The sequence below is a fragment of the Centropristis striata genome, chromosome 8, assembly GCF_030273125.1.
Source record: "Centropristis striata isolate RG_2023a ecotype Rhode Island chromosome 8, C.striata_1.0, whole genome shotgun sequence".
In the NCBI taxonomy this organism is placed as follows: domain Eukaryota; kingdom Metazoa; phylum Chordata; class Actinopteri; order Perciformes; family Serranidae; genus Centropristis; species Centropristis striata.
This window is the reverse complement of record NC_081524.1, coordinates 8,723,371-8,746,254: the sequence shown is the minus strand read 5'-3', so window position 1 is coordinate 8,746,254 and position 22,884 is coordinate 8,723,371. Positions and strand designations below refer to the sequence as shown.

General features: G+C 37.3%; 3 protein-coding genes across 5 annotated transcripts in view; all 3 read left to right on the top strand.

Annotated features, from left to right (window-relative positions):
• The window catches only part of arhgef1b (Rho guanine nucleotide exchange factor (GEF) 1b), a 62,204-nt gene extending 46,994 nt beyond the window's left edge, over positions 1–15,210 (top strand). For all 3 annotated transcript variants that reach the window (XM_059338634.1, XM_059338633.1, XM_059338635.1), the window contains 17 exons: positions 354–544; positions 662–808; positions 1,161–1,243; positions 1,561–1,686; positions 2,205–2,319; positions 4,297–4,397; positions 4,569–4,643; positions 4,748–4,823; positions 6,651–6,818; positions 7,870–7,957; positions 8,057–8,167; positions 8,267–8,316; positions 8,428–8,571; positions 8,686–8,811; positions 10,076–10,260; positions 10,743–10,847; positions 12,077–15,210. In XM_059338634.1, the coding sequence (XP_059194617.1) occupies positions 354–544; positions 662–808; positions 1,161–1,243; positions 1,561–1,686; positions 2,205–2,319; positions 4,297–4,397; positions 4,569–4,643; positions 4,748–4,823; positions 6,651–6,818; positions 7,870–7,957; positions 8,057–8,167; positions 8,267–8,316; positions 8,428–8,571; positions 8,686–8,811; positions 10,076–10,260; positions 10,743–10,817 (1,861 nt within the window). In that variant the 3' untranslated portion in view covers positions 10,818–10,847; positions 12,077–15,210. The remainder of the gene's footprint in view (positions 1–353; positions 545–661; positions 809–1,160; positions 1,244–1,560; positions 1,687–2,204; positions 2,320–4,296; positions 4,398–4,568; positions 4,644–4,747; positions 4,824–6,650; positions 6,819–7,869; positions 7,958–8,056; positions 8,168–8,266; positions 8,317–8,427; positions 8,572–8,685; positions 8,812–10,075; positions 10,261–10,742; positions 10,848–12,076) is intronic.
• A 1,832-nt stretch (positions 15,211–17,042) lies between these two features.
• On the top strand, positions 17,043–21,432 carry cd79a (CD79a molecule, immunoglobulin-associated alpha). Its single transcript, XM_059339683.1, has 5 exons — positions 17,043–17,526; positions 17,981–18,313; positions 19,776–19,891; positions 20,191–20,253; positions 20,433–21,432. Exons 1-5 carry the CDS (start codon positions 17,487–17,489, stop codon positions 20,556–20,558), a joined length of 678 nt encoding a protein of 225 aa, XP_059195666.1. The 5' UTR covers positions 17,043–17,486; the 3' UTR covers positions 20,559–21,432.
• A 290-nt stretch (positions 21,433–21,722) lies between these two features.
• lipeb (lipase, hormone-sensitive b) overlaps positions 21,723–22,884 on the top strand; it is a 31,744-nt gene continuing 30,582 nt past the window's right edge. The window contains exon 1 of the mRNA XM_059338809.1: positions 21,723–21,813. Within this exon, the coding sequence (XP_059194792.1) occupies positions 21,723–21,813 (91 nt within the window). The remainder of the gene's footprint in view (positions 21,814–22,884) is intronic.

Sequence of the window (22,884 nt, the reverse complement as noted above, 5' to 3'; positions counted from 1 at the left end):
TTATTTTTCATTAATTTCTTATTTTTTGGGGTGAACTCTTAACATTCAACAACTGTTCCACTGTTAATGTGAAACTCTTATTTGTATCTCAGCTAAAAGAATAACAACAGGACAAATAAAGATAGATAATCTGCTACATGTTCTTGCTTATTTAACATCCTTACATTACATTATCTAAAGTTAAGACGTTCCTGGTGTGCATTTAGAAATGCAACCAGCTGTTCCTCAGCCATCCACCTCCACTAGTGTCACCACGTTGTGTCACTTGGTAGCCACCTGGGTCATACTTGATTTATGTTGCACAGTGGTCTAAACAAGTCTAAATGACTCATTCTCCCATATCCTTCCTTCAGTTTCGATGGAACAGTTTTAACTCCTGAAGGCCCCGGCCACTCCCCCACCAGCCCCTCTCCACAGCAGGAGGAGATGGACCCTCGCCTCCTGGAGTTTGAGCAGGACCCGCCCAACTGGAGGGAGCTGGCTCCCCCTGAAGCTCTGTCCAGTCTGAGCAAGAAGGAGACCAAGAGGCAGGAGGTCATCAACGGTGAGGAGGAGGAGGAGGAGAAGCATATGATGAGAAATAAACAGTTAAAATCATTTTGCAGTAAAGAGAATCTGTTTTTAAAGATCTTTTTTCTACTCTCTCTCTCTCTCTTCTCAGAGTTGTTTGCGACTGAGCACGCCCATGTGCGGATGCTGAGTGTCCTCCAGATGATCTTTTCCAAGCCTCTGGAGAGAGAGCTGCTCCTGACGACCACCGAGCTCGCCGCCATCTTCCCCAATCTGGACGAGATCATTGAAATGCACTGTGAGTGCTGCTGCAAAGACGCCTTTTCTGACTTGTGTTTGTAGCCTCCCAAATTTAGACACATGAGCCGGGGACCTCGTTTCCTCCTTCCACACAACAAGACAACCCTTAAGCAGTGAATTTGAATATGTACTTTGTGTCTGAAGCTGCTTGTTGTGTGTATTTGTTGGCAGTTATAAAAGGTAACTGCATGTGTAACAGGATTTAACTGGCAGCTCAGTCAACAATTCAGAAATCAAAAACAAATTGAATCACTCGCAAAAAATGGTTATTGACTGTTGCATAAAGAAGAGTTCCTCACTGTATTCCCAATGTGAATGATTTATTTGTTTGCCTCTGGCTGTGAATCCAGATAACTTCTACGACAACCTGAAGAAACTGCGTTTGGAAGACAACTTCATCGTCAAATCTATCAGCACCACAGTGCTCAACAGAGTGAGTCATCATATCTTCCTCTTTTTATTATCTTCTTTCTCTCAGTGTGTGTGTGTGTGTGTGTGTGTGTGTGTGTGGCTTCAGGGAAGCTCCTCTTTTTGCTGATAATTTAATTTCTTTTTAACTTGGCAGTAGCTATGCCAAAATCAGATTTAGTTGGTTTAACAAATGCTGGAAGTAAAATATTGGCTATAATGACTACACAGTTATATTAGTCCTTACTGTGTTCCTTTTCCAGCTATTTCTCCATCTAGCCAGTTCTCTATTCCTCTTATTTTTACTTTTGGCTCTTGTGTCATTTTGTGTGTGTGTTCCAGTTTGGGGGTACAGAGGGAGAGTGGTTCCAGAAACTGACGGCCCGGTTCTGCAGTCACCAGTCGTGGGCCTTGGACCAGATCAAGAGCAGGCAGAAGAAAGAGCCACGCTTCAACTCCTTTATACAGGTACACACACACATACACAGACAAATGGACTCACTAAAAGTTTAATAGAGAGATACACTTGGATGCACTCGCAGACGTGCAAGAGATCACATACAGTCATGGAAAAAATGATTAGACCACCTTTTTCTTCAATTTCTTGTTCATTTTAATGCCTGATGCAATTAAAGGTACATTTGTTTGGACAAATATAATGATAACAACAAAAAATAGCTCATAAGAGTTTAATTTAAGAGCTGATATGCAGCCACTCTCCATGGCTTTCTTAATTATAACCAAAATAATTATCAAGAAAACCATGGAAAATGGCTAGATACCAGCTCTTAAATTAAACTCTTATGAGCTATTTTTGTTGTTATCATTATATTTGTCCAAACAAATGTACCTTTAGTTGCACCAGGCATTAAAATGAACAAGAAATTGAAGAAAACAAGGGTGGTCCAATCATTTTTTCAATGATTGTAAGTGTTCGATCATAGAAGTGCTCTCATTCTGACTCTGAGTGTGTTTTTTAATCCCAGGAGGCAGAGAGTCGGCCCCAGTGCCGCAGGCTGCAGCTCAAGGACATCATTCCTATAGAGATGCAGAGACTGACCAAATACCCCTTACTGCTGGAGAATATTGCCAAGAGCACAGGTGTGTGTGTGTGTGTGTGTGTGTGTGTGTGTGTGTGTGTGTGTGTGTGTGTGTGTGTGTGTGTGTGTGTGTGTGTGTGTGTGTGTGTGTGTGTGTGTGTGTGTGTGTGTGTGTGTGTGTGTGTGTGTGTGTGTGTGTGTGTGTGTGTGTGTGTGTGTGTGTGTGTGTGTGTGTGTGTGTGTGTGTGTGTGTGTGTGTGTGTGTGTGTGATTGTGCCTGGTTGTGGCTCACTGTATGCTTAGTGTGAACTGATTAATGAGACCTTAATGTTTTTACTGATGACATGTAAGTTAATTATGCAAATTATTCAAATTTGAATAGGGGTGGACAAAATTTTCAATCACATTATATTTAATTTTATACCCATATGCTGTATAATGTGACAGAACACTAAATTATTACATTGAAGTGCTGCACGAGCTGAGTGAAATATATGATAACATTGATTATATCGGAGTAATGATTACTTATTACTTCTATGAATAAATACAGATGTTAAAGTTGATTCATTTCTGCCATTTTTGCTGCCAAAATATTTTTAAAAATCACTTGAGTAAATTAAACAAAAGGAAATTATTTCTAGCATTCTTTTATTTAATGAATCAAGCATTAAACGGAACAGAAGGTCACAAATTATATAAAAATGATAGTTTAAAGAGGGAATCGGCACTTTAAAACGTAACTAATTCAAAAATCTTTGAGTGCAATACAGCGGCCATTCCTGATGTGTTTATGACGCATGTTCACATCATGATGACGATAAAAAAAGATGTATTACGCAGCAGTTTTAAATTGTTATTTGTTTTTTCTGCAAACTTAATACTTGTAGACCAATCATGGCACTTTACTACATTGCTGAAAAATTCATATAAAAATCCAGTTTTACCTTTTGTCTGCTATATCCATAGATATTAACATGATTTGAACTACAGTATAAACCATTTTATTATATTGTTTATTGGTGTATATCATCATTTTGGTCTATATTTTCTATATATCTGGGTTTATTAACCCTCTGGGGTCTATGATCGTGCCGTCCTGATCAGATCATGTGAAGTTTAACAAAAAAACATTCAACATTGACATTCCCAGGTCATGTAAAACCAAAGATATAATGATAAGATAAGATTAGATAATAATGATAATATGTAATTTATTTATTTTTTGGAGGAGTTGCAGCTAACAAGAAAAAAAGCCTATAAATAATAAATGATTTTATGGGACTTTTTTGTCTATAGTTTTATTATATTTAAATTTTACCTTTTATATGTTGATATTTGTATCCTATGTTTACATTTTAAAGTTCCAAAACCGTTCATTGCGCATATTTGTGGTTGTTATTGTAGTTAATAGTATAATTTTTCAACTAGGATTTCATGATTTTTGTGTATTTTTGGGCTCAATATGTTGATAAAGTAGGTTAAATCGAAAAAATAATTGTAAGATCATACAGGTGAAGAAAAAATGGATACCAATTATGGGTATAGTAAACATTTTTTATGTGTTACATGAAGGGCAAAATCAAAAGTATTCAAAAACGGCCAAAATAGGCTCAGATCCCAGAGGGTTAAAAAGACAGAGGGGAAAGTGTGGAATCAAACTAGTTTAAATTAGTGATTAAAAAAATCACTAGCTAATGATGCTTATGTAGATTTTGCAAGCTGATTTATGGGTTTGAACATTTTATGACTCTAATATGATCATCTATGTGTTTGTGGAAATGTGAAAATTATCACTAAATTACACATTTTTCAGCCAGCATTAAAAATATTATTATTATTATAATGTTTTTAATCACACGTGTCAGTCTGAATCAGAACACAAGATAAATGTGGACCAATTTAAGCACAGCAGCAAAACATCTTAAACAATCGATTACTCTCTGTCCCAGATCTTTTTTTTTTATCGTGCATGCTCGTGATTTATGGTTTTAGTTTGGGCTCTGCTGTGAAAGCTGTATTTTCTGCCTCTCCACAGAGGACCCGACAGAGAAGGAGAGGATCCAGCAGAGCGCAGAGTGCTGCAGAAAGATCCTCAACCATGTCAATGAGGAGGTCAAAGTGATGGAGAACCTATTGGTGAGAAACACACAATCCATCACTCAACACACTGTTATGTCGTGATTGAGCACCAATTGGAGTCTAGCAAATTCATTTTGAGACCTCTGAAGGTCTCTGCTTGTTAGACTTCTTCTGCGTCTGTGCTGTCTGTCCTCTGTCCGACCCGCTAACCTTTCCCTCCGTTCTCAGTGTCTGAAGGACTACCAGCGAAGACTGGACACATCAGGGCTCAAACCCAGTAATGAGCTTTATACGGAATATAAGGTAAGGCTGTTACAACAAAGTTTGTTTGCACACACTGTTGAACTCTACAGATTTCAGTTCTTTGGCAAGAAATATTCTCATTAATCTCCCTCGGTCTTTTCTAGAACATGGACCTGACGCAGAAGAAGATGCTTTATGAAGGTCCTGTGACCTGGAGAGTCACAAAGGAGAAGGCAATTGGTAAGTGTGTGCTTGAGTATACATTTAATCCAAACCTGGGGTATTTAGAGAAAAATCATTTCAATGAATAACTTTTTCAAAATGATTCAGCAAGTATTTTAAATAAAACAGTTGCACCAATATTTACTAAATGTACTTAATCTCTTCGATTGACATTTATCTGTTCACAAAAGGCAAATAAACCTTCTACAATGGTTTATTTCAGTACGTTAGTATCAGATAATTCTGTTTTCATTTCCCCTTTTCAAATGTGTCGATTAAAGCTCGCTATAAAAGGAAACCCAGCTGCAGTGCAGGTGGTTTTTGTGATAGATCTCATTGGCCCATTGACTTCCTTTTATTTTAATATCCATTTAAAGTCAATAATCTAACCTTAAGTTCGACAACTCACACACAATAGATAGAAGAAAATAATACTGTTAATAAGAAAAAACTAAATACAGTCTATATAATAAACTATATGTGGAATTGGTAATAGATACATTAACCCTCTGTTTTTTGCTCCTTTATTTTAATTTTTTTTACTTAACACTGCAATATAAGTCTCCACCTGTATGAGAAAAGATGATCATGGGTAAAGAATCATTCATGGCTCCCCAAATTTTAGATGAGACAAGTAGAATAAAGTGATTTTAATGAAATGTCAGTATTTTTAGCATAGATTTGGTTACACTTACTGAGGGAATTGTTCGTCACAGATAATACGTTTAAGGACCGTTGGAAATATGAAAATTCAGCGTTAATTTCAGTTTTTATAGTTTCTGGTTATGATAAATGGTGTATGATTTTCTTTATCAAGAAATCATGACACTAAACCTGCTGGTGGGTTGTGGTGTTCAGAGTCTTAATAAATAAATATTTAAAAGTATCTAAAAAGAATAATCTGAACATACCGATAAAAAAAATTAGGTAACACTTTACAATAACCATCATTTATAGATGGTAAACAGATTTATTAAAGTTTAATCATCATTTATAAACCGTATATAGGCTATTTAGAATGGTAAATAGAAAATGTATTAATGTTGAACTATAATTTATAAATGGCAAATAGATCGTATATTAATGTAAGTTGATAGTTACTTTACCATTAACAAACAATAAAATTATAATTGTTCATTTATTAATAGTTTTGCACTCATTATAACAGTTTTAACACCAATGTTAAGTATATAATTATGTTTAATTTCAAAATGATTCATATACCTTTAAGAAATTGGTTTAAAACATTTAACGATTAAATATGTTTAGCACTTTGTAAATGGGTAATAATTGGTTTATAAACCATCTATAAACATCCCTTAGATGGTTATTGTAAAGTGCTACTAAAAATGGTAACACTTTACAATAACCAACTAAGTAATGTTTATAGATGGTTTATAAACGTTAAATGTTTTAAACCAATTTCTTAAAGGTATATGAATCATTTCAAAATCATTAAGATACTTACTATGGTGTTAAAAATGTTAAAATGAGTGCAACTAACACTATTAATAAACTATTAATTATAATTTAATTGTTTGTTAATGGTAGAGTAACTATAAACTTACATTAATATACCATCGATTTGTCATTAATAATTTATTTAATTAGTTAAACATTAATAAAATATGTATTTGCCATTCTAAATGGCCTATATACGGTTTATAAATTATGATTTAACATTAATAAACTAAAAATCTGTTTACCATTTATAAATGATGGTTATTGTAAGGTGTTACCCTAAAAAAATCTTATAAGGAATTGAGAAAAAAACACATGGCTTCTGTCTCTTCTTCCCTGTTATTTGCCATTTTTTCCACTTCAACGTGCCGCTCCTTCTCTCAGAGGTGCAGTGCGTGCTGCTCGGGGACCTGCTGGTGCTCCTACAGAGGCAGGACGACAAGATGGTCCTGAAGTGCCAGAGCAAGAGCAACATCGCCGTGCAGGAAGGCAAGCAGATGCTGAGCCCCATCATCAAGCTGGACTCAGTCTTCCTGCGTGAGGTGGCCACAGGTTAGCTGCACATGACAGTTCAACACACAAAAACAGTCACTTCCATTGTGAAATTGTAGGAGGAAAGTATATAACATACATTTAATCCATGTGTGTGTATTTAAAAAGTTTAAAGCAGTCATGATCATTCTTGGCCTATGTTGAGCAAAATGTGTGTATGTTACAAGTAAGAGCTGTAACCTGATATAAAGTCATGGAAAAAAAGTTAAACCACCTTTGTTTTCTATAATTTCTTGTTCATTTTAATGCCTGGTACAACTAAAGGTACATTTGTTTGGACACATATAATAATAACAACAGAAATAGTTTAGGAGTTTAATTCAAGAGCTGATATCTAGCCATTTTCCATGGTTTTCTTGATGATAACAAAATCATTATCAAGAAAACCATGGAAAATGGCTAGACATCAGCTATTAAATCAAACTCGTATGAGATATTTGTGTTGTTATCATTATATTTGTCCAAACAAATGTAGCTTTAGTTGTAGCAGGCATTAAAATGAACAAGAAATTGAAGAAAAAGGGTGGTCTATTAATTTCCATGACTGTATAATGAGTAAAAACCCTACCAAAGCAGAAGTGAAGTTAGAGAAAAGTATGGTAAAACTTCAATGTCTGTTAAAAAAACATGTTAAAGGATGTTTATGGAAGCTGTAATAACAAAAGTAAAGCTGTAATAATAAAAGTAAAAGTAAAAGTATAACTAGACAACGGAAACCGCCAATATTCCTGGAGGTTGGAGGCAGTCCTTTGGAAAAGGTGTGGCCAGAATGCCCACCAATGAGAGAATGAGAAAAGGAAGAATAGTATAAAAGCCAAGTGTTTTAGACAGGATTTTTAGTCTGTTTTGGTCCGGACCAAAGAGGCTCACAGGGTTTTGATCTTTGCAAGAATAAACTCCACTTCACTCTTTTTGAGTCAAAGTTTTTGGGAAGATTTGGTGCATATGTTTTAGGCAGTCCTCTGGCCCAGGCTCTGGCTGCTTGATTTGCCACGACAAAATTAATACAATTCAAAATTCCAATTGCTGTTTTTTCCCCCTGTTCTGTCAGATCGGAAGGCCTTCTATGTGATATTTACCTGGGAAAGCGGTGCTCAGATCTATGAACTGGTGGCTCAGTCTCTTGCAGAGAGAAAAATGTAAGTGCTGGAGAAATGTACCCAGATTTCTCTTTTTTTTTTTTTTTTTTTTTTTTAAATCATAACATGACACGTCAAATCTGATTTATTTGTTTACAGCTGGACAGAAGTGATCAAGACAGCAGTGGATGATCTGAAGAAGAGCGGAGCGCCCATGAGGTTGTCGGTGCCTCCTGGTGGAGGTGGAGGAGCTCCCTTAAGCCCCACCGCGTACGTGTCAATGTGTTGAAAGATCAAGACGTATTCATCACCTGCCCGTTCACCCATCTCAAAAATATCTCATTTCTTTTGTCATTTTCTCTCCGTCAGACTGGCCCCTTTGAGCCCGACTGAGAACGGCGGTTTGAAAGGCAGCAGTGGTGAGGCCGCAGCGCTTTTATCAGCTGGACACTTAATAAATAGTACAAATTATTTATTGTTACACATTTCTGAAAGCTGGAGCCGGAGTTAACGCTCGTGTCTGTCTGCAGATCGAGATAAGGACAGCTTGACGGATGACAAGTCTTCAGACCCGAGGCACAGACTGATTGATTTCCTGTCAGAACAAGGCTTCGACTTGATAGGCCACTCCAACAGCGATCAGGAGAAGGTGGCCAGCAGTGCTCTGGATGAAGGTGAATGAGAGTTCGTTTATAGAGGATTTTTATATAACCGTCTTTCCCTTTTCTTTCATAGTAGCATGTCAGTCCTTCTAATGACCCCCCGCTGAATGTCTGTCCTGTCTCCAGTCATGTTGCTGAAAAGGCTGCTGGTCGCCAGCATCAGTCTGTCAGACGACTCGCAGCCTGATGAAGAGAACGGAGAGGACCAATCAGAGAGGACCAGTCAGGAAATGGACAGCTGTCAGTCAACGGGTAGGCGTTTGGGTTTCTTTTTAAAGGAATAGTTCAAATATACAGTCATGGAAAAAAATGTTTAGACCATCCTTGTTTTGCCTGGTACAACTAAAGGTACATTTGTTTGGACAAGTATAATAATAACAACAAAACTAGCTTATAAGAGTTTAATTTAAGAGCTGATATCTAGCCATTTTTCATGGTTTTCTTGATAATGATTTTGGGTATTACCAAGAAAACCGATGAATAATTTAAAATTAAAATGATGAATAATTTTTTCCATGACTGTACTTGACCAATTTCTTGCAGTAAGTGATACTAAATAAGTAATAAAGGGTTTTTGTGTGCTAGACTTTTATTGGTTGCTAGCAGTGACTTCCTGAAATCATCTCCATGGAGATAAAATTAACAGGCACAAAGAAACATAACGTGTTAATTAGTTACCTTCAGAGGTGTTTGTGACTGAGAATAAGCTGAGGAATCGGTTAGTCAGTCCACAGAAAAATATTGACCAACTATTATGATGACCAATAACAAATTTTTCATGCAAAAATGGCAGAAAATTAAGTTTTTCACACCAAGATATTTATAAAGACTCTAAAATCACTTGGATTTTGAGAAAGTTAGATGGACATGCATCACATTTTAAATACAAAATGATTAATTGATCACAGTTAGTTGCAGCTCTCATTTCTGGTCTTTACACTAAACTAAACTAAACTAAACTAACGGCCTGCTGGCTATAACTTTATATTCAGCCTAAAATTTGAGACTGGTGTCAATCTTCTCATCAACCCTCTCCAGATAAATAAGCGTATTCATCAAAATGTCAAAATATTCCTGTAAAGATCATATTTTATTTTGGTTGTATAGCTTCTAAGCCTTGATAGATGTTCAAATATTGTTTTTATTAATATTTCCTTCAATGCTTCATGACGGGAAAAGTATATTTTCCTCTCTATTAGAAACAAAAACAGAACTAAATTCAGTCAAAACAAGACAAGCCTCTCTTTCAGCTTTCTCTCTAAATGTACCATCTTCTTAAAATAATTGCTTGGTATAATGGCAGAATCCACTTTCTTATTGTTTTCTTCTAAAAGTGGGATTTTGAGACCTATTTCTCCACGAAATGACATTCCAAGAGAAATTCAGCGATATCAGGAGGTTACATTTTGATCCAGGGTTTAACCGGTGTTAAATTACAGTTTACTGGTCGGAATTTACTGCAGTTCAAAACAAAACTGACTCATGACGCATCTAAATTGAGTCTTTCCATCCACAGAAGAAAGCCAGACCACAGACAGGGGAGCGGAGGAGGAGATCGATAACTCTTGTGAAAAAGAAGGCGCAGGGACGAAGGGAGAGGAGGAGAGGAGCATCAGCGCGCCTCTGGTGCTGTCCCAGGAGAGGATGGGGGAAGTGTGCAGGAGGCTGCACAGTCTGGAGGAACAGCTAAAGAGACTACAGGTGAGGGGAGGTGAACAGAGAGATGAGAGTTTAAAGAAAGACCCGAAGCTGGTAGTATGACGGGCAGATAAAGACGAGAGACAACAGAAGATAGGAGCCGACTGGAAAGAGACACACAGTTGGGCATCAAGAATTTCACTGAGGATAACTTAAGTAAGGAGCGAGCTGTGGTATACTTTGGACAAATGGGGCCAAAATGGCACAAAAGAGAAACTAGAGAATAGAAAACCATTTAACCACTGCTGTTATTGCTTGGCCGAAAATTGCCTTGTGAAATTGGACTTCTCTGAAAATGGCTATTATGTCCAGCGCTTGCAATGGGATGTGTCAGAGAAGCAGCGAGGGAGACTAAGAGAGGATGTTAAGAGGAGGAGGTTGAAGTGTGTGTGTGTGTGTGTGTGTGTGTGTGTGTGTGTGTGTGTGTGTGTGTGAAGGGGTGTCGCTCCTTCGTTCTAAGGTGATATTGATTTTGTGTGTTGCAGACTGTAGAAGACGAGCACCACAGGCTGCAGGAGGCCCTCTCCAAGTTCTCACTGGAGGGGGGTAACTTCCAGTGAGACGCCATCACGCCACCTGCTGGCCACTAGGTGAAAACACTCTATTAAAATATTCAAATTTACTTTTAAAGTGTCATCATGCATCATCAAGAGCAGATGTTTATTCACAGAAGTAAAGAGAAATGTGATTGTTTGCTATTTCTTTCATCAATCCAGCAAAAGAAAACAAACATGAAATTGGTTTTCAGGCTTTTCATAATAATGAAAATCATGTTGTAACAGCACTTTTCTAAACAAAAGTTAAACAAGAGTTACAAAGTGCTTTACATGGGAGAATCAGAAGTACCCGAACAACTAAAAAAAGGTGGAAATTAACAAACAGAACCGACTAGATGTGAATACTAATGTAATAATAATTGCAATGCTCTGTCGATTTTTGTATTATTAATGCACCAAATCGACTTTAAAGGCATAGTATGCAGGAATTGCTGCTTACTGTTTGTAAACACAACATTTAAAGTTGGACACTCGTCCCTAGCCATAGACTGTATATAAATAATGGACGTAGTCACCGTGACGACACTGACTACACGCCTCTCTACACCTCAACCTGACTGAGCAAAGCTGCTGCTAATTCATTTTAGCATTAACTGGGATGCTAATTTTGGCTAGCAAATGAGAAAAACTTAATGTATGTTACTTACCTAAGAAAAATGAACAGCGACATTTTCCATGGTTTTCTTGAAAATAACCAGAATCATTATCAAGAAAACCATGGAAAATGTCTAGATATCAACTCTTAAATTAAACTCTTATGAGCTATTTTGTTGTTATCATTATATTTGTCCAAACGAATATACCTTTCGTTGTACCAGGCATTAAAATTAACAAGATATTAGAGAAAGCAAAGGGGTCTAATAATACTTTTTTTTGCTGTTAGAAAGCCCACGCTGTTAATGTTTTGTTAACTTGTTTATTGAATAAAGTTCCATTCAGTTATAACTTGTTTCTCTGTAACTTTTCATATGTCCCACACTCTTGAACGCCCCATAGCCGTTCCATGACATTAATAAGAAAGGGCAGCTTGTATATCGCCTGTTTTTATTAGCTGCTTTCTCGTCTTATCTGCATTTTTGTGGTTGTGAATTCATAGATTAATTAAATGTAATCAGTAAATGTATCAATGACAAAAATAGGATTTTGAAGTGAAGAAAGCAGTCTCCTCAGTGAAAAATATGTCCTTTATCATCATCAAGCTTATTAACTTCACACGTCGTTATCTCACATTCAAACTTTCCTTTGTCTTTCCTTCTCTTTAGATTTTTACTGGTGCTGGTTTGGAGTGCAAGAGTGACTTTCAGAGGCTTCCTGGAAATTCCTAAACCCTCATAAAAGTCATGTCTGGACCCTTTGCTGCATTAGGGGGCTTTATGCACGGTGCAGTGGTTCAGTGACGGAACATGGGAGGGTTGTGTGCATGTGTCTGTGTCTGTTTGCGTGCATGCTTGGTAGAGAGGTATACAAAGAAAAAAAAACCCATCCTACTTTTGAGTGGGACGTTGTTTTTTGCAGAGAGGTGCCAAAAAAACGAAGCAATATTTTGCTGTGCGAGAGATGCTGCCTAACAAAATGTAGTGATTGCGATCTGCTGTAACACACATACGCACACCAGAGAAACATGCACGCTAGAAAATAATTTACATTATTGCCAATAGCAGATGTGCAGTAAAGAAGAAATCTTATATTAGCCCGCCAGGTTCACTTTAACCAGGTGGAAGCCTGAAGGGGCCAGTGTAGCGTTTGGAGCTGTTTTGAAATACTACTGCTGATATATAGTGTTATTTCTACTCTATGCCAAAGTACCACAGAGATGCACTTTTTTTCTGATCAAACCAAGTTGATCCCACACTGTTTTTGCAAAATTTATTTACACTCTATTCAGTAGTTTTTGAACAGTTGGGCTTCATGTAGGCAGCCCTTGTTATTGAAAAGACTGCATGCTAGAAAGTGTGTGTATGTGTGTTACAAAGTTTTTAATTAAGGATGTGCTTATTTCGAGGGTTATAACTGTTATTAGGTCACATAGAAACATTTATAAATAGTGGCACTATAGGTAATCATGCTGTTAATAATGGAGACTTTGGTTGTATTTACCGCTTTTATTTATTCCTCTGAGTTCTGTTGGGTCAGTGAGTTGCTTCACCTGAGTGAAACTGTTACAGCACTGGGCCAACGGGAAGGAAAAAAAATGGAGCAATGTGTTAGAGAAAAGACAAAATATAAGAAGGTGAACGTAGAATGTGTAGCAAAGGGTAAAGAAGAGAGATTTAGAGATGCGGAGTGAGTTTGCTTTGGTTTATTTGAAGCCAGCTTGAACCGGACGGTTGTGAGAAGATGTGTAGAAGATTAGAGTAGTAGGACTGTATGGAAGAAACACACACACACACACACACTTACCTACAAACACTGAGAGCCCAGTGCTACTGAAGTATTCATTTAGTGCCAGTATCATTTCTGCAGTGTCATCTTCCCCTTAGATTCTCAGCTCCTGATCCAAAACACGGACTCCAGACGGGGTTATAAATTGTACTATATGGCGTTAGATTCACATGTTATTAGCAAAAGATTCTATTCCTCCCTTTGTATCAGAACTGAGCTCTGTCTTTGTATTTTATTCAGCAGTTGATTGTAATTATAATTATGATGATATAATTTCTAAGTAGTGGCATAACTGTGGCCCATGCACACAGGACCAAAGACGTAACAAAGCACCGATAGATCCTCATACGAGCTGTAATTCTCTTAATGACATGCTCCATCTGTGTAGCAGCATGTCACTTATAATGCTGATGCAGGAGTGATCGCTGAGGCGTGCAACCTGCAGCTCTTTTTCTTCTCCCCAAAACTCTAACACGTGGCAACTTAAGTGAAGTACATAGAATAATGGTGCATTAGTTGTCTGATTTTTTTCGATTCTGTAATAAATGTACAAGTACATGCAGAGATGAAGAATGTTGGGCTGCCCTGGCTTTATGACCAAACCCAAGCAGAATCTAAAGATCTGGGATCTCTTGCATATATTTCAGTGACTTTGTACCAGTGTGACTTGGATACAGGACTGTTATTGAACACATGGGACCAGTTCCAGCAGCAGAGAAAAACAAAAACGACAGGGCAAACAAACAGTGAAGCCAGATGAGGATACAAAGGAAACGTTGAAGGTTTGGAGGAAGGAAAACTGAAGTCCAACATCGCTCTCTGCAGCACTGTGATCGTGACCACTTCCTGATATGCTTTCCCACTGTTGTTGCCACGAAAACAAACGCCCGCTTCGACCCAATTAAGCCTCAGTGTGAACTTATGCAAGTGTGCCATTAGTCACTCAAGTGTCACAAGATGCTCAATAATACAAGTTTTTGTCTGAACATGATTGCCATCTCTCCCGTGTCTTCCTCTTAGAAACTGTAAATAGATGTGAAGGAAAACAGTTGTAGAGAAAACATAAATTAGCCCCTTTCTTCTTGTTTGTTAAGCTTTTTTAGCTACATTCACCTCTTGATAACTCACTTGTGAAAGCATGATCACCTTTTCCTACCGCACACTTTTACCATATGTTGTTGTGTATTTCATTTGATTTACTTAAAAACGGGTCGGGGAGGTTTTGTTACTGTTTTTGTTTTTTTTGTCTTTCAAACAAACTTTTGTAATTATGTACTATGCATTTGGCCGTAACGGCGAGAGAGACGGGACTTGTCTGTAGCTCGTCTTCGCATGAATGAACTGAACAATTATGCAAAATTTTGTAAAACCACAGCACATATTTTTGGGTGTGCACATTAAAGCGTAAACGCTCTCTGAACTGTGGCGACCCGGCTTTCAGATGGGATACATTTAAACGGATCATCTCAAACGGGGTTGTTTAACTGTCAGACTGCTACAGGCACTTCTCGCTCTCCCTCCTCCAGGTGCTTTTCCTCATGCATTCTATTTACAAATACCTAGATGTATAGAAAATGTATTTATAGAGTGGTGCCTTGTTGCGACGATCAAGTGGTTTTCTTCATAAAGGGCTCTTAAGTCTGCAAACACAATCACTGTTGTTTTGTTTGTGCTCTCTGTCTTGAAGGCCAATAATTGAAGTCTGAGAGTGAGAGACCAAGACAAAATGACTAATAGCGATCAGAGAGAGATCATCCCACCTCCATTACTGCGATAGGTTTTGAGCCCTCCACCAACTCAGCCGGCCAGTGGCCTGTATAGAAAGACACTGCTCCTTGTCATACAGGCATCTGCCATCCTTTCTATCTATAAACAATGAATATGCAAGAACTATACTGTGTATTTGGGTTTTGATTTTTTTTATCGTGTAAGAGGCTCTTTAATGATGTATACTTAAGGAAAATTGTGGTACGTTCTGTTTTTTAATTCTTCATTTTTTAAATAAATTGGGGAAATAAATAACTGTTTTGTCATTTTATAAAGTTATGAATAACTTTTAAGGGCAGTTTGGATTGACTCTTTATGAGCCTATAAACATGTTGATTTCATAAACCATATCTTATATCTATATTGCTGTTTTATTTTAATTATCTAATAAAAATAATCTTTATTTATAGAGCACTTTCCAAAACACATGTTACAAAGTGCTTTACAAAGACAAGTTAAAAACTGATCCAAAACAACAGATAAAAATAATGTCAGAAAATGACATAGTTATAATAATATTACATTTTATCTATGGGTGCCTCCACTGCACTCAAGGTTACCTTACAAACAGCAAAAAACATTAGATAAAAACAAGAGCACAATCAGCTACATAAAAACAAACCACTACAAATAAACAACAAACAGACCAGAAGTGAGAAAGGCAAGGTCAAACAGACAAGACTAATCTAAACAAGTGGATTTTGAGCTGTGATTTGAAGGTGGAGAGAGAGGTAATATCACGGATGGTAAGTGAGAGAAAGTTTCAGACGGAGGAGGAGGCGGGCAGGAGGAGTAGTGAGGAGCATGGAGGAGGAGGATCAGAGGGTCCTGGAGGGTGTGTAGGCGTGAAGGAGATCAGAAAAGTACGGAGGTGCGAGGTTATGAAGAGCCTTGAAAGTGAGAAGAAGTATTTTGTCATTGATGCGGTATTTGACAGGTAGCCAGTGCAGTTAAAGGAGGACAGAAGTGATGTGGTTTATAGCTGAATCCTGGACTAGTTGGAGTTTATGGAGAACCTTGAGAGGTAGACCAGAAGGAGGGAATTACAGACGTCTATATGGAAGGTGACCAGGGTGTATTTCACAGGAATAAGACATTGTTACATTCAATAAAATGCAACTCATGTAATGTATACAGGACTTATAGTTGTACAGTCATGGAAAAAATGAAATGATTAGACCACCCTTGTTTTCTTTACTTTATTGTTCATTTTAATGCCTGGTACAACTAAAGGTACATTTGTTTGAATTTCCATGGTTTTCTTGATAATAACCAAAACCATTATACAGACATTTATGGGAAATGTCTAGATAGCAGCTCTTAAATCAAACTCTTTTGAGCTATTTTTGTTGTTCATCATTATATTTGTCCAAACAAATGTACCTTTAGTTGTAGCAGGCATTAAAATGAACAATAAACTAAAGAAAACAAGGTTGGTCTATTCATTTTTCCATGACTGTAGGTACACTATAGCGCTCAAAAGTTTGGTGTCTCCCAGAAAATGTCTGTTGTTTTCCATGAAAACAAACTGTTTTATTCATGAAATTAGTTACAAAATGAATGGAAAATATCGTAAAAACATTGACACAGGTAGAAATAATGATTTTAACCTGTACAAATCTCCAACTTTACCTCTAGATACTCAACCGGCCTGAGTAAGGATCATTTTATTGCTTCTCAAATCAGCACAGAACAGTTTTCAGCTGTGCTAACATAATGCTCAGGGGTTTTAATGATCAATGAGCCTTTCAACACTATAAACATGGATTGACACAATGCGCCACTGGAACACAGGAATGAGGGTTGCTGACAATACATAATTGATATTTCATAAGAAAATTAGCCATTTCCAGCTTTAGCAGTCATTTACCACATGAATAATGTCTAAACTGTTTGTCTGTTATTTATTTATTTTTTTAAAATTGTGCTTTTCTTTAAAAAATAAGGACATTTTATAAGTGACGCCAAACGTTTGAGCGGTAGTGTAATTTGCATATCTTGTCTCTGTTCTGGAGTTTGAGGAATAAAACAATTCAACAGTTTAACAGGCAAAAAAACCCAACAACTAACGATAAAACAGATTTAGATAAACACTCACTGAAGACAACCACTAATAACAGTAATTAAAACAACAATTACTTAAGATGACGATTAACATCAAATGTTTGAATGCTATTTCAGCCCATGTCTTTTATTGGTCACAGATGTGCCTTAAAGTTTGTTCTAAAGTCTGTTTATAATGTAGTTTAGTCACACAAAGTAAATGTTGGCACTGTACTCAGAGAACAATCATAATATTCTTTGTGAAGATATGAACATCTATTTTCTAACTGCATTTTACTTTTATGCAAATGTCGGAAAGTCCAAATTCATTCAAGCATAAATCCTGACTGTGAGAAAAACAAGACACCACTGTGCCAGAACAATAGCAGCGAAGACAGGATCAGTGTTTGTAAAGAGTTTTACTTGGGATGTTTCAGTATTCTTTTCTTCTAATCTCTGGATCAAACATTTGTGGACACAATGGGCGCGCTTACAAACTTTCTGCTCTTGAGCTTTTTTGGTGAGTCAAATAAATTAGTTTTAAGACACAGTATTATTTGAAATACTCATTGTAATGGATATATAGATGCATACAAATAACAATTTATATTTGTGTAGATGCAATTACCTTTTGGGTTTTGTGAAAAATAGGCATTTATGTGTATTAAAGCCAGTTTATGCATGTTTTATTTTTTCCGCATAGCTCTGTTGAGTTCTGCTTCAGTGAGCCACATCTCCTGTCAAAGCAGATGGCTGTGCTGTCATGTTGCATTTTTTTCTGTTAGTTTTGGTTAATTATGCTCTATATTTACTGCTAATTTATATTACATTATTGTTATTAAACTATTAAGACCTATGTCCATTGAAAAAAGGCCGTTGTGATGGATGCCATTATAATGAAATAACTTGACAAATGTTATAATCAAACAATGGATGCATAAAACAACATAATATACTTGCTGCTTCCTCCACAGTGGGTATTGTTGAAAATAGGGTGACTTTAGAGGCGGACAAGCCCTATTTGAGGGTTCGGGTGTTTCACACAGCTGAGCTGAGGTGCTGCTACGCCTCTCAGGAGTCAGTGAAAATCACTTGGATCAAACAACCTGCAAACCAAACCAAAGGTCATCATGAGGTGGAGGCTTCAGACCGTGTGACGGCTGGCAAGGAAAAATCGTGTGGCATCCTAACTTTCAAAGAAGTCCATCTGAATGACTCTGGGATGTACGTATGTCTCCTGGACGACAGCAAAGACCCCAGTGTCAGTTCCCCAGTGGCCTCGCATGGCACCTACCTGCAGGTCTACAGTGAGTGTTCATGTGTGTGATGGAGTTTTGTGGAGTCAAGCGAGCCCTAAGCGCTGCTAACACCTCATAAGCCATAAATCCTGTTAACGTTAGTCCATCCAAGAGCTGTGTGAGTGGCAGCATCCCTGCATATCGCAACTTGGTTAATCTCTACATCATCAGAATGGTCTCATTACAGTCTGCTGCCCGGTCATTTACTTTAAATAGCACCAAGATTAGATCAAGTTGCAGTCGAGCTAATGTATAGAGGCATTTGTCAAACTGAAATGCCATTTTGCATCATAATCTCATTAAACGCAGATGGCAGATGTGGAAATGTATAACAACCACTAAACTCCTCTGGGGATTATGCGAATTAAGAACACTTAACAAAGCCATCAGTTGTTCATGTATCTATTGAATAAGTTAGACTTTGTTCTGTATACTAAATGCTACAGTTTTTCTTGTAAATCTTTTAAAAGTATACATAATGCAGACAGATGTCCCTTGTGACTGCTTTACTATTATAGGCCCTGTAATATCATTAGATATTAATTATCTAAAAGTAGGATTTGGCTGTTTACTGTATCTGGTTGAGGTCAGGGGTGGAAAAATATTCAGATCCCTTACTTAAGTAAAAGTACTAATACCCCACTTCTAATTACTCCACTGCAAGTAAAAGTCCTGCATTAAAAACTTACCTAAGTAAAAGTAAGAATTTATAAACTTGTTATGCAGAATGAACCCACTCAGATTGTTATATATATTCTAAAAATACTATTAGACTATTTGTACTGATGCATTTATGTTATTGTTGTTTTAATTTGATAAAAATGGGGCTCATTTTAACTGCCTAATATACTGATATGAGGTTTGGTTTAAATAAATGTCTAATCACTTCATATTGATCATGTTTTTATGTTAAATCTGAACCTAAAAAGTAAGTGAAGCTGTCAGCTAAATGTAGTGGAGTAAAAAGAACAATATTTGCCTCAAAATGTAAATGTAAATGAGTAGACGTATACAGTTACATAGAATAGAAATATGTAAAGTAAAGGTAACTTAAAATTTTACAATACTTGAGTGAAAATCGTTTGTTTAAAAAAAATGAAAGGAAAAGTAACAGTTCCTCACATTTTTGAAACAGGAACCATGAAATGTTTTGGTTTTTTTTTGCATAAAAATGACTAAAACTACACTAACCGTTTCAGCTCTACTTGAATAAACACAAGTATTTTATAAACTTTCCCTGTTTTGTGTGCAAAAATCATATTCGTAAGGTAACTAAACCTCTCAGATAATTGTAGTGCAATAAAAAGTACATTTCCCTCTGAATAGTAGTGGAGTAGAAGTAGAAAGTGGCATAGAAAAATCTAAAAAGCTCAAGTACCTCAAATTTGTACTTAGTTACATTACACCACTGAAAACATGAAAGCTTTTATCTTAACTTTGTTTCACCTCTGAACCCTGTCTGTATTCCTAGAGCTGATGAAGAAGACCATAAACCTCCGTGAAAGCACCAAAAACAAGATCCTGGTAGCTGAGGGAGTCATTCTGCTGCTGTGTGTGCTTGTGCCTTCTTTTACCGTGCTCATCAAGGTCAGAAAGTCACCGTATGATAACTGACAATACACTTGACATTACCATACACTGATGTGTCAACTACCCCTGAATCGTAGCAATGACGCTGAAGCAATGACGCTGAAGCAATGATTAATTCCCTAGATTTCTCAATAGTTGCATTGCCTAATCATTCACGTCAACACACACAAAAATGATTGTCATCTGTAAGACTGCACCTGTACACCTACACATTTCTCAAATGGGTATATTTCATACTGTTTCTCATTTGTTGTACCATGTCACAGCTTTACCATCTTCTATTTTTCCTCTCACAGTCAAAGAGATTAAGTCAACTGGAAAAGAAGAAAGCCAAGAAGGAAGAGGAAAACATCTATCAGGTAAAAGAGTCGGATCCACTCTGAGTCAAACATACATTATCACAGACACGTGAGAAATATTTGTGCCACAAAGTCACATTGCTGAACACAGGAACAGAGACATGATTGAACATGTTCAATCTTGCAGTAATCGATTTAACATGAATATTGATTTCCATTTCCCTTATCTAACACATCAGGGGCTAAATCTGGACGAATGTTGGTCCACATACGATCAGATCGAACGCTCCCAGGCACATGGCCCGTACGAGGATGTGGGCAATGGTAAAGAGGAAGAGGAGCAGATCCAGCTGGAGAAACCCTGAAGGAAAGGGGGGAGATAGAGAAAGAAAGATTGTTGGGTTGTTTCTGAGAGTTGAAGTTGAACCTGAATATCTGGTTTATTCTTTACCACACATATTTGGAGTGTTGTGCATAGCTTGCAGTTACAGTTTTAGCATCTGATAGCATTTTGTTTAATCAGCGTGTTTAATTTGAGATTGAATATTGATTTTTGACCTTGTAAACAGCAGTTGACAAAACAGTTTCACCACACGGTCCACTGAGTCAGGGCTGTAGCAAGGATTATAGAGATGTTGAGGTCAGAAGATAATTCTGTGTTTGAAACATCCAGCTGTATCTTGTTCAAATGATGGGCATTTAAACAGGTAAGAGTGTTGTTAACTCCTCTTTCTTGACATCAAATTGTAAAATTTTACGAAGCTGAGTCTATAAAATAATGGTTTCTATCTTTTTATATACCTTATATCTGTAATCTAAAATTTAAAAAATGGAAAATATCCTTGAGGTCTCCCAAAAACCACAGAGGACACACCCTCTGTGTCTTTAGCAGCTCTGCACTCAGTAGCTCTCCTAAGCTTTTGAACATCCTCAGCAAATTCAGGCCACTGTCATCGAATCAGTTTTAGCTTCATTTTTTAAAGCCAGTATAGACCAGGCTTTATTAAAATGCTCTGACAACTGGGAAAATCCATCTGAAGATGCTATTGACAGCTCCAGACCAGCTTCTGAGTGGAGCTGATGGTGAGATTGTTTTGTTGTCAGCCACGTTAATGCTCATTAAGAAAATCTATATAATACTTTTCTTGCATCTTACTGAATGGTTTTATGATGTGTGGCAATGTATCTGCTTTGTGCCATTTCTATGATTGCTCAAAGAATAAAGATGTAAAAAAACCCCAACAACAACACATTCTTCTATAAATTGTATAAACAGGTATTAATGCCCCTCTAAACCTGTTCTGAATGGGCTGGCTGACGTCACGTTTACTTGCAAAAATTGTACAACAAAGCAACGGGGCGGAATCTGTGGGCGGGCACTTATTGATTTCAGAGCGTCATGATTGGCTGCTGAGCCGGGGCGCAGTTACTCATTGGCTGACATTTTTTGTCGTGGGCGGGACCGCGGCGTTCGCAGGCAGGTAAGTAGGGGAGATGTGAGGGGCGGTGCGTAAACAGAGTGGGCGAAGATGGCGTCGAACAAGAAGAGTGGTGGGAGTAGCAGATACGAGAAGGGTGTGAATGGAAGACGCTCGTCCAAACACAAAGAGGGTCCAGTGGGTGAGTTTGTGCACCCTCGTCACATCCCCCTGTCGCTTTTCCCTTTTATTAACGTCCCCTCTTTTGACGCTCCTCGGCCGTTACTTCCCGCTAGCCTGCGTTAGCATTGATGTTAGCTGGCCTCGGAAAGCCGGAATGAACAACTAGGATTTAAGCCGCTGGGTCTCTCTCAGCTGCTTAGGTCCTGTGAATGCTGTATGGCATCAAAACGAGTCGGCACTGAAAAAATCTGTGTGTAGACCGTTTACAAAACGCTGCCCTGTCAACTTCCTTCGCTGTCATGTCCATAGTTACAAGCATCGCTGTAACGCTGTGTGTACCGTTAGTTGTAGCAGTGAGTTTGTAATGTCTTCGCTGCTGTGGTAGTAGACTTTAACTACAAATACATGGCTCCATGCTGTATTTGTATTCACCTTTTCACGTTCTGTACCTCTAGTTTCAGCCGCTGACACTGACAGGACCCACCTGAACAGGTACTCCAAACATAAACAAGAGGGGAAGGTGAGGGATGGCGTGTAACATGAATAATCCCTCCGAGCATAAATCGATTGGCAGAATTGGTAGGGTCACAGTTCTGCCTGTGTGACATGAAAGCAGGGAAACACATGGTGACGAATGGGCAGCCTGTTTTTTTTTTTTTAGTTTTTTTTAGTTTATTATTAAGATCCCCATTAGCTGCAGCAAAGCCACAGCTATTCTTCCTGGGGTCCAACAGTATCAAATATACAGTTAAAAACACAAAACATAAAAAAAATAAAAAATAAAACAAAACAAATTATTACAATTATTCACATATTAATCCATATTACACACATTTCTACATATATGTATACATCATTACAAAATCTACTAACACATACCAATACATATGTTGTATATAAACCTTCTTTCTACAGCATATACATTATAATAACACATATCATATATCTATAGAAATATACTACATATATATAAATATACCATGTTTTCTTATTTTGATAAATACTGTTTTATTAATATTTTGAATTGCTTTGTTAGTGGTGAGTTTGATATTTTTTTTTTTTTTTTTTTTTTTTTTTGCCTGTGAAAGAA